The 14828-nt window shown below is 35.5% G+C and overlaps 2 protein-coding genes across 3 annotated transcripts; both read right to left on the reverse strand.

Annotated features, from left to right (window-relative positions):
- Positions 1-148: 148 nt before the first annotated feature.
- Positions 149-9677, reverse strand: LOC142524889 (protein CLT2, chloroplastic). Its single transcript, XM_075629042.1, has 10 exons — positions 9148-9677; positions 7880-8025; positions 7768-7805; positions 3365-3480; positions 2860-2959; positions 2746-2781; positions 2591-2641; positions 1695-1818; positions 604-729; positions 149-521 (listed from the first exon to the last, which is right to left on the reverse strand). The coding sequence occupies exons 1-10, from the start codon at positions 9531-9533 to the stop codon at positions 364-366; spliced, it is 1281 nt and encodes a 426-aa protein (XP_075485157.1). The 5' UTR covers positions 9534-9677; the 3' UTR covers positions 149-363.
- A 579-nt stretch (positions 9678-10256) lies between these two features.
- On the reverse strand, positions 10257-14139 carry LOC142525259 (uncharacterized). Of its 2 annotated transcripts, none has more exons than XM_075629490.1 (5): positions 13905-14139; positions 12680-12815; positions 11272-11409; positions 11051-11172; positions 10257-10577 (listed from the first exon to the last, which is right to left on the reverse strand). In XM_075629490.1, exons 1-5 carry the CDS (start codon positions 13970-13972, stop codon positions 10427-10429), a joined length of 615 nt encoding a protein of 204 aa, XP_075485605.1. In that variant the 5' UTR covers positions 13973-14139; the 3' UTR covers positions 10257-10426. The 2 variants fall into 2 exon arrangements, with proteins under 2 accessions (XP_075485605.1, XP_075485604.1); XM_075629489.1 differs by having other exon boundaries at positions 10257-10586; positions 13905-14136.
- Between the last annotated feature and the right edge of the window lie 689 nt (positions 14140-14828).

Raw genomic sequence — 14828 nt, forward strand, 5'->3', positions numbered from 1 at the left:
GTTTCGTTGTGGTTAAAAAAAATACATTAAATTTGTTGTGGTTTAAGCAAGTTTTGGTTCATATAATTCGTAAAAAAGCACTAAGATCTTAAATGAATACAATCTTAAAAAGAAAATGTGAACAACGCAAAAACACAACCAAGGAAACATCAACATGATCAGATCATTTTTCTTGAACCCCATGGTGCATACCAAAAAAATACAACCAAGAATCCTTGTCAATGTTTGATATCTGCCCTAAACCATTAAATAATATTATCCCATCGCGATAAAACAAAATGTAGGCAATATCAAGTTTATACATGTAGTAAATCAAGAAATTACACGTATTATCCATTTTCGCTTCAAGTGCACCCACTACTATCACAAAACATTCGAGTCGTGCTTGAAAGGCCAAGATACATTGTAAACAACGAGTCCCATCACAAGAACAGCACTTCCCAAGACAAAGAAAGGGCTCAAGCTCAAGCCTTCTGGTAGGTACGGCAGTGGGCAGGAAAGTATATAGATTGAGATTGGCACTACAAGACCAAATCGAACTTGTTACAAGGGGAGCGAACGATGTAATTTAACTCATTTATAAGCATCGAGTGATGAGAGTACCTGATGACATCACAGCGAGGGACGAGGCAATAGCGGACGAAAATTTTAAAAGATTGAGCACAGAAATGTTAAAAGCTATATTGGTTACTACGTATAAGAGAGGTAGCAGTGGAGCTCCATCACAGCCTGGCATAATTTCGAAGAAGGTTAAGCAATGAAAAAGACTATCTTCAAGCTTCAGTTATATGATGAAGAGAATAATATACATATTTCAAGCAAAAGAATTTCATGAATGCATCTGATAAAATATAAACAATCAGAGGTTCAGATGAGAACTAACGAAGTGTCCATCATTGCGACTTTGGTTATACCTCCGATACCTAGATAATAATGTTAGATGGAAAAATATATTTTATAAAGGGAAAATGAATTCCAGCTCACAGAAAGAATGGATTACTTATGCATGCATGTACTAAAATAAAACAATAAGAACTTTGGAAACTAACTCATATTACTTATACGTGCATGTGTATTCATTCTTGATATTCGACTTTTTTAAATTTTCCAAAAATAATTATTATTAAATAATACTATAATACAATATATGATATCTAAGTAAAACATCAACATATTTAACTCGTAATCATCATCAACACAAACATCAATTTTAATGGAAAAAAGATAAAATCTTATAAGTCAAACATAGTAAAATTATATTCTTAAAACCAACTCCCAGCATACACTCTTATGCTATAAGTTCGTCCGACAAAACATATCCTGAAAATTCATGCCACAAGTAATTTTCCCAATAATATAAAAAATAAACAAAATATATACTACTTCAACCTTCTTTATGATTATGTTTTGTTTTTTATGTAAAAATCCTGTAAATAAATTTTAAAATATAAAATCATCCCCCCACCCACATGCTCTGCCTCTGCTAACATTAGTTTGTCTGATTGGCCACCAGAAAGACCACCCATAACTTTCAGAAAATCACAAAAATGACGAGCACAGTGATTTTCTGAGCCGGTGTATCACGTAAAGACCAATGGGGTACCCTCTCTAGACAAACTCTTTTCCTGAAGGATATCAGAACAGGAAGAGCAACATGAGAATTCCAAATGTTGAGGTCTAATGAAAGATATTACCTGTTGTATTGGCTCCAATATTGAGGAAGCAAGCCGCACCACTTTTCAAGTATGAGGGTAGTTCAGATAATGGTATGCCCTTCAAGTTTGACAAAAAAGGCAGAAAGAGAAGCACAAAAAGTCCCTGCAAGCAAAAGGAAACAGAGAATATTGCTATTCAAGAGATTAAATATGGAAGCACCAAGAGATCTAAAGACAAATTGTCACAAGTTCATATTTTTGTTATATTTATGAACTGAGGGTGCACCCAGCTTACAAGGCTCCTTCCACTAAAGAAACAGATCAGGGTTATAGTCCACTTTTAAAATTGTTCACCAGATGATGACGGGCAGCCACCTCCATCACTATGCTGATAACAATAAAATGTGAAAAGAGAATTTAAAAACCAATATTCCAATTTGGAAACAAAGTAGTTTCCGACGCAACAAAATTGAAAAAGAAATATCCTCTCTCAGTGAGACACTTGTAATTCCTAGTTCATATCACACCACGTGAAGAAAGATGTCGGTCCAAGTTCATGTTACTTGCCTTCGCTGGTAAACGGTGATATAACTGAAGGATTAAGTACCCTATCTCCACAATTCATCATGCATGCAAATTCAAGAAACTCTCATGCTTTCTTGCTGCATTTCTGGTTAATTGGCCAAATCCCTCCATCAGGTACTTTCCTTTTCTTTTATTGAATATGGGAGGGGACTCATGTCAAATGCCTTGTCCAGGCACAAACAATGTTCAATTAAAAAAGAAAGAATAAGAATGACTCTCAAATCAGCATGTAATGCATTTCCAAGATTTTACATGTGCACATTGGGCATATATGCATAAAGTAGACACACCCATTAAAATTTCGATAATGATAATGAAATGATATCCTTGTGAAATAAATATAATGATACCTGAAATCCAGATCCAAAGGAGTTGACGACAAAGATGTCCAGCAGTTTCCCCTTTATTAACACAACCAGAAAGATTTAGAAAATTTAAAATTATTATAATCAAAAAAATTTAAGAGATAGACAAAAAGGAAGGGAAAATTGCATGGTTCCATTACCTTGAGGTGGGTTGCTGCATTGAGGAAAACAGATTCCTGCACGTCTGCTGATATCAGAAAATGATTTATTTCAAGGAGCAAGGCCAAGCTGTCAAAAGAAAATAAATTCATTACCTTAAGAATCGAAGCAACTGCTTGGAAAGCGCTTGAAGCTATCATCAATGTGGGCCACACTACTCCGACTCCAGACAGGATTTGATCTTGTTCTGATCCACTGCAATTGCGAGATTTAAATATTACAAGGACATCAGGAGAGTGCAAAGTGTGAAGAACAAAATATGCACAAGCATCCAATAACCAAGAAACATTTATCACTATAGTCTCTTTCCTGTTCCAGTTATTTCCCTCGAAATGCCAAAGTTGATTCTTTTTATCTATGAAACAAGCCCACTTCGCAAAATAAACAAGATGAGTTCAGTACAATGTCTTTATCTAGAAAATTGGAAGTCTTTTCTTGGAAAAAACTCGTGTTATTGGTATAGATTTAGTTTAGTTGAATGAATAACTTTAGAAGCAAGGACCAAAGGCATGCATACACCAATAGGGACCATCAGTATGACCCAATTAGTTCATTCACATTTTAGGTGTCTATTAATTATCCAAAGACAAGAAATAAAACCTCGTAACAGCCAATATAACCCCAGCAGCAACAAGAAAGCATCCAGAAACCCGATTCAACGAGTAACTCCTACCCAATAGTAGCATGGAGAAAGCCAGCTGCCATACTAAAAAGGTCTGCAATAAAAGTTGCAAAAAAAAATGAAACAACAAATTTACACTTGAACCAGGTTATGTTTGTCTATGGTTGATACTATGTGCGCTGAGACAAGAAAACAGGTCAGTTATCATCTAAAACTAACTTTCAAATAGGAAAAAATTTAGAGAAATTTATAATAACTGATCTGGTGATCAAGGTAAATAACAAGGATCAAATCATGACTCGGCTTCTTTGCAGGTTTTCTAATCAAATTTCAGAAAACAGTGAATCTTGTTTAAAGCAAGTCTGAAAACCTCTTAGAGATAGGAACTCGTGCTAAAAACTGTCAACTTTGAAGGATATTTAAAGGACTCTATTAGGTAAAAGAACAGGTGTTCGTGAATCAAATAATTCAGTAATGTGCAACTGAGGAACATTTTAAAGCACGTTTAAAGCAGGAAAATTTCAGAAAACAGTGAATCTTGTTTAAAGCAAGTCTGAAAACCTCTTAGAGATAGGAACTCGTGCTAAAAACTGTCAACTTTGAAGGATATTTAAAGGACTCTATTAGGTAAAAGAACAGGTGTTCGTGAATCAAATAATTCAGTAATGTGCAACTGAGGAACATTTTAAAGCACGTTATTCCGAACCTTCAATTGATGCTATGGAAGCCTGTATAAATCATTCAAGATGGACTCTTATTTTGTAGAACCCGTAAATTAGACTACGTATAAGCCATGCATAATTCTAATATTTTAAATTAAAATGATTTTATTGCATGAGTATTTAAATGCTTTTCTTTAAAGTTAATTATTTTATGCAGTAGTTTAATTTTTATCTTTTCAGTTAATTCAGTGAGGCCGGACTGGAATTGGAGTTTTGAGATAAAATTTAAGATTTAAGAAATCATTCCCAGAGTTTATTTTAGCTAGCTAGTAAGTTGATTTAAGTTAAAAATGAGGTTTAAGGAATTATTTTAGTAACTTGAGGTGAGTAGGAAATAAGTTCATTTAGCTTCCTTAATTGAGGTGTTAATTCACTAAATTATTTAAAGGATAGGTAAGGCTCTTAAAGTTTAAAAATTTACTAACCAAACAATATTTCCCTTCCATTTATTGAATAATTTCGGCCACCCCCCTTAGTGAGACACAATTCTATGTCAACTCACCCTTTGACCATTTCCTTGTCACTCCTTAGCATGGTAATCTTTTCACCCTTAATTAATTAATATTAGAACATTATCCTAGTCTAGATTAGCATGAAAATTCGGCCACACCTCATTCTAGATCCCTCCAACAATCATTTGATATCAACCAATTCAAAATTCAAAAGAGAGGAGACTTGGTCATACCATTTGAATTCCTTTATTATTGGATCTCCCTCACTCTCCTAACCACCATTTCCCCACTCCCCATTCTCGAATTCCAGAGTAATATTAGGGTGAAAAACCGTGAGTTCTAGGGAAGAAATAAGAGAGAAAAATCGAGCTTAGCAAGAGAGAAACAAGGAAGGAAGAACGCTCCGTCTCCTCCGCGCCGCGTCGTCGTTTCGTTCGTTTTCTTTTCAAAACGAACCAAGGCATGTTTATATTTCCTTTCACTCTTCAATCAAGTCATACTAATATTTTAAAACATATCACGTGCATGATTTATTAGGCAAAAACCGAAATATTACCAAATCATTTTCAAAAAGGTAGTGCAGATTTTGTTGGCTTCACGCTATGCCTCACGATTTTTGCTGTTTTTGTTGAGTTACAGGTTGGTTCGATTCCAGGCTCCCAAGGCTGCATCTAGACACATACTAGGGTGTGTCAAGACCATGTTGGTCCATTCAAACAAGCCCCATGCATGCTAGAAACCGAAAATGACAGCAACCCCTCATTTATGCCATTTGAGTTTCGAATTTTTCTGTTTTGATGTCAAGGTGAGTTTCTGATCTTGGCTGCCCTAAGGGCCAATAGCCATGGTTAGAACACTTCCCTATCATGTCTAAGACGTGACCAAGTCGCCCTTTTGAGGCTTGGTCCATGGTGAAATCGGTTTTCAAATCAAACAACAAGAACAGCCCCTTCGACCCTTTTAAATTCTGCATGTGTCCTCTCGGTTTTGGGTGTTGGTGTGGATCTTGGTTGGCTCTTTAGCCCTTAGCCACGGTTCATACCATACCCCATGATGTCTAGATCAAGCCATGGCCAACCATATGGCCACTGGTATGATGCATGACAGCAACAAAACGAAATTTCAGAAACATCACCGTACAGATTTTTGTGTTCTCGGTTGAAGCTTGGTGTTGTCCTAGGTGTTGGATTGGATTGTGGTTAGCCTAGGGCCCTTAGCCATGGTTCAAGCCACCCCTTAGGATGTTGGGAAGAGACTCTGGTCGGTGGTTCAAGCCCCAATGACCAATCGTCTCGCAAACGAAGCAATGCAAGCGCAAGTGCAGTTGCTGGAATTTTCTGGCAGCAACTTGGTGCTTCAATTCGGAGGCTCGTTTGAGTTCTTGGTTGGCTTTTAGCCTATGGCCTTGGACTGGACAGTGCCTCATCGAGTCAGGAAGGTCATGTTTTTGGTCGTTCGTGATTCGGATCATTTTTTAAGTCGTACGAGAAATTACGGTGCGATGTGCCAAATTGACTTTCGAAAGAGCGTTTCATGTTTTGGCCTCCATTCACTAAAATTTCGGCCCTTATCATTTTTGGAGCATTATTTCATCATTTTAAGTGTATTTTAATCATGACTAAATGATGGTTCGGTGTTGGTTCGGGTCGGCACGGAGTCATGATTAAATACGGAGTCGTTGGGCGTAATTGTATCGTTTTTTGATTCAATTACAAAGTTTTGTCAAGAAAATCATTTGCATATTTTTCATGTTAGATTTAAGTCGCAGCGAGCCTGGGAACGATCCAATCCATGTGGTAAAATAATACAGGATATTTCATTATGCCATTTAATTATATTACGTGCATAGAAAATATTCATTTTTGAGATTTATGCAATATTGCTTGTGGCCATTTCACTATCATGGAAGCATTGTATTATCCGGTCGCCAGTTACCGGTCAGTTCAGTTCAGTTTCACCCAGTATACTGTGGCATTAGTCTGATCAGACAAACATTACTAAACCCGGTCGCCAGTTACCAGTCCGGTCGCCAGTTACCGGTCAGTTCAGTTCAGTGCAGGGGCCACTTGCGTAGACCATAATCTCAACAGAAAATTATTACATGCTATTTCAGTACAGGGCTCCAAGGAGCAAACATTTTCACTATGATTTTCAGTTCAGTTATGCACGTATTATAATTGCTCATGACAAGTTATTTTCACATTATGCCTCATGACATGATATTTTTATCCCATGCAACTTTTACTATATTATTTACTCGTTATTTACGATATATGCATGCTGAGTCTTTAGGCTCACTAGACTTGATTGTTGTATAGACTTGATTGTTGTAGGTACTGATGATGTCGGGGCCGAGGGCGGGGACCAGTGAGCTAGCTTGGGTCGGCAGTAGTGGCACCCGAGGACCTCATTTACAGCACTTGCCATTTTTTTATGCTCAAACATTTTATCAGTTATTGGATACTTTAACTTGTTATTTTGGCGAGTAATAATTTCTTCCGCTGCTATTTTGAACATTTAAACTTGATTTATCAGTTGATTTTGTGAATGAGGCAATTTTGATTATTTTAAAAAAAAAAATTAATTTTTCCGCAAATTTTCAAACACGAATTTTCGGGCCATTATATATTTCACCCAAGTTCCAAATGTAGCAAAAAAAGTATTACATTCTCTGATTGATAGAGAAATTTAAGATGCAAGCCATGGCGGTAAATGATACCCCACATAAGATTACATGGTCCATACCTACCCCCAGGAGACACAAACTTAGACTTTTTGCCCAATATAAATAATACTTCAGTATAGAGCTTAGACTGCAGCCCATGAAAATGATTTCCCCATTAAACTCCAGTGAGGTGCAAGTTTAGCTATGCTTTTAGCAATCATTGGCAACTTTCTATGGTATCCAGACAACGTAGTTTAGTGTCTCCACACTTAATACAGTAAAAGGTTCTTCTTAAAAATTGAAAAGAAAAGGGTGTTTGCGCAAGTTCCCCTCGTCACGTAGTCTCCCACTAATTTCATTAACTTTAATATCACCAACAATCTTTGTTGTCAAGATTACATGTCTCTCAAAGTTTACCAAATGTCACCTCAAAATTTACTGAACATGCATACACTGTATAAATTGATTAAAAACTAATTGCATCGAACTGAGAAATCAGACAACTAAAAATTAATATCCAGCTCAAATCAAATTGATATTACCTGACTCAAAATGGGTATAGCTGGTCCAGGAAGATTGGCTGTTAAAGATACACGACATTCATTACGGAGGCTGATGTCAAAGAAAACTGCTAAAAATTGTAGTGTTTTGTACCTGCAGAATACATTCCAGAAACAACTCCAAGAGCTTCTAGGAAACCAATGATCATAAAACGTGATTTTGGGAAAGCGAGCATCTCATCAGTAACGATGCCAGCTTCATACCTCATGTATAGCACAGTAAAATATATAACCACATACCTGTGGATAATACATAACCATCATCTTCTGACTTCCATAAAATTTTCAATTACCAACTGCTATTTTCGTGATGCATTGGAGGAAAATCAATAATAGTTCGCATAAGAAAAATCAGATGATGATAATGTTCCAGTCATGAAGCAGAAATCCTAGCATGATATTCTTTTCCTTATTTGTTGTATTATATAGCTGAGCATCTCATCAGTACCGATACTAGATTGGTACCTCATGTAAAGAACAGTGACATACATAGACACGCGCCTGTGTATTATAAACAACCACCATCTTTTGATTTCCATTAAATTTTCAATGACTAACTGCTATGTTCAAAAGAGGTCAGAGGTCAATCATTGTTCGCATGAATAATCAGATGATAGTAATGTCCCAATCATGAAGCAGAAATCCTAGCATGATATTTTTCTTCCGTATTTGATGCATATCTCGTGAATTTTCTGTAAAACGGTAAAGGTATAACACATCCTTACAAACTAGACAAAGTGAACTGTATCCAAAAGCCAGAAAGGAAGCAAAACTGCATACTGTCAGCTTACAAAAGATCTAACATTTACATGCCTAGGAAGATCGATTCGAAAGGTCATTTCAAGTTCTTCCCAATTCATTCCCTCACTACTATGCAGCAACTTGGGGTAGATTTTGACTTAACCTTCAGCAAGCTGGCGAATATATTGAAATTACTAGCAATCAAGAGATATAGTGTAAATGGCTGCTATTATCTTGTCTGAAAGTTTCATGCTAATTTGATCTTAATTAACTAGCTTAAGTATGAAGTTGGAACACTTTTTTAACATTCTATACTAAAGTTGACCAGAACGCAGCTCACTCAGCAAGATATAAATTAAACACCATGCAGCGCAAGTCTGAGTCATGCTGGACTCAATCGTAGATAAATAAATCGAGATCAGGTCAGTAAGCAATAAAAACCACAAGGGAGTGCAAATTAAACTTGAAAATATGTTGTTTTCACCAGGCGCCAATGAGTAGTAATGATCATACTTCACCAGCAGGAGTAAATTTAAACCTTTTTTTTATAATTAGAAACTAAATATTGAATCAACATTGTCAATGTATAATGTAATTAGAAATTGTTGAGAAAATGCATACCCGAAAGTAGTGAGCTGAGCTAGAAAGAAGGGGAACTCCTTCATGGGAACAAGGGCGAGCTTGTATAGCACGCGATTGGCAATAGCTAGTGCAACAGTAACCGTGGAGCAAGCCACAAGGACTAGCTTCCTGTTTCCATTAGAACCTGAGGAGGGCGGGAGGCGGGGAGATGCAGAACTCGCGGAAATTGGGTGCAAACGCACAAGTGCATGACTAGTCTTTCTATGGTAAATCTTGAGGTGCTTCGGAGAGGAGACGGAGAGCTTGAAAGTAAGTGCACCGCCAGTTGAATAGGCGGCGACGGCGGTGGTCACAGAATGAGCGCGAAGACGAGCGGGATGGTGAAATTGTGATGATATAGTAGCTGAAGCGCGAAGACGATCCATTAATCGGAAAACGTAACGGTGATTAAAAAAAAAACACAAATACAACAAAATTTTTAATTAAAGTTTTGTAAATAATCTAATTCAATAATCTTTTATCCCAAAGAAGGACTTGTAATTTGTTGGCACCAAACTCTTTCAAAATCATCACACCTACCCACTATTTTGGCATGCTATGCACATTTCCGACAAGATTTGTACCCAAAGGGTTCTTTTATTTTTGAAGGAACAGTAGTTTCATAAATCGTGAATTATATTGTTTTACTGACAACAAACGAAAATAAGTCAAACAATAATCCTCTTGAATCTACATACAACTTACATTTATTGCATTATTGTTCCTCTTGAATCTACATACAACTTACATCTATTGCATTATTGTTTGACCTCTTGAATCTACATACAACTTACATCTATTGCATTATTGTTTGACTTATAAAAAAAATTAAACAAATGTTACGTCCTTTTTTTCCCTCTTGAATCTACATACAACTTACATCTATTGCATTATTGTTTGACTTATTTTCGAAATTAATGTATTCCTTTCAACAATCAAGTAAAATCTATATTAAAAAAAGATTGAAATGGAAAAATACAAATAAATGATATTTTCCAGCTTTGGCCAGATCATAAAGCCAATGCTCATTCATTACTTCGACCCTATCACTTGGATCCAACCAAATTTGACCAAATTGCCAACATAATATAAATATACGTAATAGAGTATGAAATGAATTTTCTTATACCATATTTACGTAAGTAAACACCAATCGAACCATAAAGGTGTACGAAGTCGTAGAATGGCGGTATCATATCAGTCTCTCATACAAAAACATAGGCAAAAGCACAAATGGAATCAGCAATCTCAGAGATCAAACTCCGGTAGTTGAGGATTATCAGTGAACTTGATTGTGATCTGGTTTCCTTTGGAATAAAAGCGAACCTAACAAAACTGCAATTCCCGTAATAGCAATAGTAAACAGGAGGCGTTTCGTTGAAAACTCCTGCTGCTGCCTTCTTGGAGCACCACGACCTCTTTCAGGTGGCCTAGTGTTCCTTCAAAGCCATGTGATGACAAGATAAATAGATAGTAAATGACAGAGAAATGCAAGGAACATGATCGCCGGTTACATTGTGCGTCGAGTCAGGTGAAAGAGTAATTACTAGAAACACTAAGTCGTCCCACATACAACTCATTCTAGAAAATTTTAAAGTATTTCCATGTCTAGGAAGATCTAATATATCACCAGACACCAGATACAAGTGCACGAAGAAAATGAGAATTTCCTCCAAAATTGTCCCCACCCTCCTTTATTTTCAATATCCACCATTTTCAGACACCTCCTTTTAATTGTAATGGAAAAGTTCCTTTTTAATCATGTTCATACAAAGATTCCATCCACACATTCCTTTGTAACCAAACCAAAGAAATAAGTCCGTATTTTCCAAAGTGAAACTCAAGATTCTAACAAACCTTAAGTAGAAGGTGATGGCATAAATTAATCGGTGATTTTACTTACCCGGAAGACTCCGCAGCGTTATCAACAATGCCACTGCATCTGCTTTCATGGCCATATCTTTCACGAAGTCTGATATATTTGTGGCATACATCACATAGTTCTGTCCGGTTGCCACATACTTCCTGGATCATACCATGAAAAACACATTATATCAAGCGAGATGGACCATTTCCAGAATCATCAAAAGCGACTACCCATTTTGTTTTTAAAAAAAAGACTACCTGATGCTCCAATAAATCAATTGCAGGCAGTGGAAACTCGCAGTATTCACATGTTGCAATCCTTTTTGGGCAATTTTCTCCTCTGTGAACATCTAAACTATCACGATCCATTGTTTCACTGCACAGAGAACAAGCTACCTGCCAATTTATCAAGGTCAGCATAAACAGCCGTCAACTGACAAGAACAACAAATTCCCGATTATCTTACCATTTATCAATCCACAAAAGGAGAAATAATTTGAGTACCAAAAATCAGGGAAATGACTAAATAGATGTTGCAACGATGGTAGTGCTAGAAAGTGCAGAAGATTGCGATCTCAATCCAACCAAAGAAAAAAGAAAAATAAAAAAACATTTTAAAAGATAGGCCAATTGCTAACATTTTTTAGTAAAAGTTTCAAGTCTGCCAAAGTAAGAGAATCTTTCAAGGTCTATTCATACTTACGTGATCAACACAATTACGCTTATTTATCCTAATGAAAACAATGAAAAAAAAGGAAATGTGAGCTCCGAAAACAACTGACAGATGATAAATGGGTCTAGCAGCACTTAAGTTCCACCTTAATAGGAACTCATCAACACGAAAAATCTATCAATCAACCACAGAAAAATCCTGAGAAAGACCGACACAAAACATTCTTTAGCAGTCATTCTTGCTTCCTGCACAAAATCAAGTCATATCATTTCAGTAGGTAGAATATATTTGCATACCGGATCACGAGTGCTGAGAAAATGTTCCTCAAAGAAGAAGAATGGAATTATTCTCTAGGTCAAATGGTTCAGGACTTCATAGGGTGTAACTGAACATATCTACACTATGTGGTCCTATAGTCATACAAGATGCATGCTTCAAATGAACCCATTAATTCTGTGGCTGATGGGTGGGAACAGGCCGATCACTCCTATAACTCCTTAACTCCCCCACCAACCATTTAGCCCAAGGAGTTGTGTCAAGGAATCCATGAGACTTAGTTATTTTGTATCGGCAAATGCCTTGTACTCTAAAGGTTAGTTTTAGCTGAGCGAAAATTAAGTTTTTGTAGAATTTTGAACTGAAAGTAACATCAAATTTAAAGTAACACGCGAATGAAATAATTTGCTAGAGTAAACATATAAATGATATTAACCCCCTAAACTGTTATATCAATTATAGAATCAAGCTTCATGCAAAAATAAGGTAAGCTTTAGATAACGTTGGTGCCAAAAGGACATGTGAGCTCTAAAAGTAATTGACAAAATAATAAATAGATCTACCAAAACTTATCCAGTTAGGGACTCATCCACACCAAAATCTACCATCAAATCACAGAACAACAGTAGCAATCAAGACATTCTTTAGCAGCCACAGATGGTTATTCTGCATAGTTGAGTCAATAGCTTTTTCACTAAGGCAAATAGAATTGCATACCGGTGCGTGAGTGCTGAGAAAATGTTCCTCTGATAATTTTTTTGGAATCATATCACCACATGCTTTACATTTTTCTAGATTTCTGGAGCAGTGTGCAAAATGTAAATCGATATTGGAGGAAGGGATAGCTCTGTCGCTGTAAATAACAAAAAGAACAAATCAGAAAATACGTCCAAAGTTGAGACAGACCAAAAATTATCAAAGAATATCAGCTCAAACAATTATAATAATGCACCAATGAGGTGAAGACATCTGTTCAACATAATATTAGACATTTATTGACATTTCGTTGTTTAAAAACATGTAACACATGTTTTTGAAAATGAAATTGAATAGCCAAAGTACACATTGAACAATGAATTCTCATGACTCATAAGGATTATAAGTACTGACAATTAAACTTGTCTTGCTGAATTCAAAAATAATTTGGACCGATAAAATCCTTTGGCACTCCCATAGTTTAGTTAGCACAAGGATGACATGCCTAAATAGTAAATCCTATGTAACATACCATTCTATCTAAAAAGTAGCAGTTTGAATTTGATCACTACCTACATGTAAAAATAAATAAACAACAAAATGAAGACAAACTTCAAGACTGATTTTCGAAATGACTTGTGTGTGCCATTAACGTACCTCCTAATAACCACACCTTCAAATCTAGAATATCATAACCAAAAATTAAAGAATGTTTTCTTACTAGATTGTTGTTGTAGAATTGTGCAATATAAGAATTGCCATACGATATCATTTTGTCAACTAAAACACACCATAAGCACAAACAACCACAGCAATCAGATTACATAAATAAAGGGAAGGGCAAAACTGGCCCAACTCCACTAATTTAATTTCTTACCTTTTCAATGGATATAAACCAAAAATGAGTATCGGCATAGATTCACATTAAAATGGTAAACGTGATAGCTAAGACGGAATAAATTACAACACAACCGTTGAGAACACACATAGTTAACGACAAGCATCACGCAATCTGGCAAAAAACAGCAGATAATCAGAATTTATATAATCAGATCTTACATAGGAATGGAGCCAAATTCTTATAAAATAGCTCGGCTTAGATGAACATAAATCTAATATACGGGCGAGGTGATGGAGGAAGAAAATGATTGATCACACAATTATATGCATAAACTCCAAACGTTACCAACAATTACGCAAACAAAAGCGTTTACATGAAAAGAATCAGAAAGAAGAAGGAACTTACCAATGGCCGCAGACGGTGGTGGCGTGATCATCAGAAGTTGCAGCCATTATTTCCTCCAGACGACCCATCCGTGCCCTTGAAAGAAAAATCCACAAAATTTAGACGAGAAACAGTTGGTTACAGATGGAACGAATTTCCACTTTATTTATGTCTAAAACTTTTAAGATTCCAAACCTTGGACTGTGGGGGTTTTGGAATAAATGGATTGGAGACTTCTAATTAGGTTTAGTTGGGTGTGGGTGTGGGTGAGGGCGAGGGTGGTAATTAATTATTATTTATATAATCGATTAATTATTACTTCTCTTCAAAGTAAACATGTAGCTTAAAGCTCTAAAAAAATTACATCATCTTGTAATAAGGGAGGTGTGTTGATTTTAAATTTTTAATGATTTTGTTGAGTTTAAAAATTTAGATGTATTTGTTGATTATCCCACTAAAATAAAAAATATCAACCATTTAGTTAAACACCTACATCCAAATCCGAAGAAGTGGAGAATAATGTCTTGTCCCCTGTTCAATTTAGATTTGTATATATTCTGTATAAAAGTTTAGTAGTATTCAATATAAATTTTGTGAAGTTTTAAAAAGTTATATGATCCTTCAAACTTATGTATAGATGTTTTCAAAATGTCGTTACTTTTAATAACTCAATGAAATTCTATTAAATACAATAATGAAATCATAATGTGCAATTAAAAAATGTCAAAAATATCTTTAATTCAACCTAAAAATTTGGACGAAAATTTAGATAGGAAATATCTCAAACTCATGTGTTAAATTCATTCTTTTCTTCTCTATATATTTTTCTTTGAACTTTTTTTTAAAAAAATATTATTATTATTAATAGTTTAAAATCAAATATTAATATTGTTTATTTTATTTTTCTAATTTTGAATATAAGTTCTTAAGAAATTTAAAATTATT

This window comes from Primulina tabacum, chromosome 14, assembly GCF_025594145.1.
Source record: "Primulina tabacum isolate GXHZ01 chromosome 14, ASM2559414v2, whole genome shotgun sequence".
NCBI lineage: Eukaryota > Viridiplantae > Streptophyta > Magnoliopsida > Lamiales > Gesneriaceae > Primulina > Primulina tabacum.

What these genes read in the sequence shown, in the direction of transcription:
- LOC142525259 (XM_075629489.1), bottom strand. Translation starts at nt 13,972, where the DNA reads ATGGGTCGTCTGGAGGAAATAATGGCTGCAACTTCTGATGATCACGCC. An exon ending in ACCACCGTCTGCGGCCATTG is followed by an intron (nt 12,816 to 13,904) that starts GTAAGTTCCTTC and finishes TGTTATTTACAG; the next exon opens with CGACAGAGCTATCCCTTCCT. An exon ending in TTGATTTATTGGAGCATCAG is followed by an intron (nt 11,173 to 11,271) that starts GTAGTCTTTTTT and finishes GGTATGATCCAG; the next exon opens with GAAGTATGTGGCAACCGGAC.
- LOC142524889 (XM_075629042.1), bottom strand. Translation starts at nt 9,533, where the DNA reads ATGGATCGTCTTCGCGCTTCAGCTACTATATCATCACAATTTCACCAT. An exon ending in GCTCAGCTCACTACTTTCGG is followed by an intron (nt 8,026 to 9,147) that starts GTATGCATTTTC and finishes TATTATCCACAG; the next exon opens with GTATGTGGTTATATATTTTA. An exon ending in TATTGGAGCCAATACAACAG is followed by an intron (nt 730 to 1,694) that starts GTAATATCTTTC and finishes AAATTATGCCAG; the next exon opens with GCTGTGATGGAGCTCCACTG.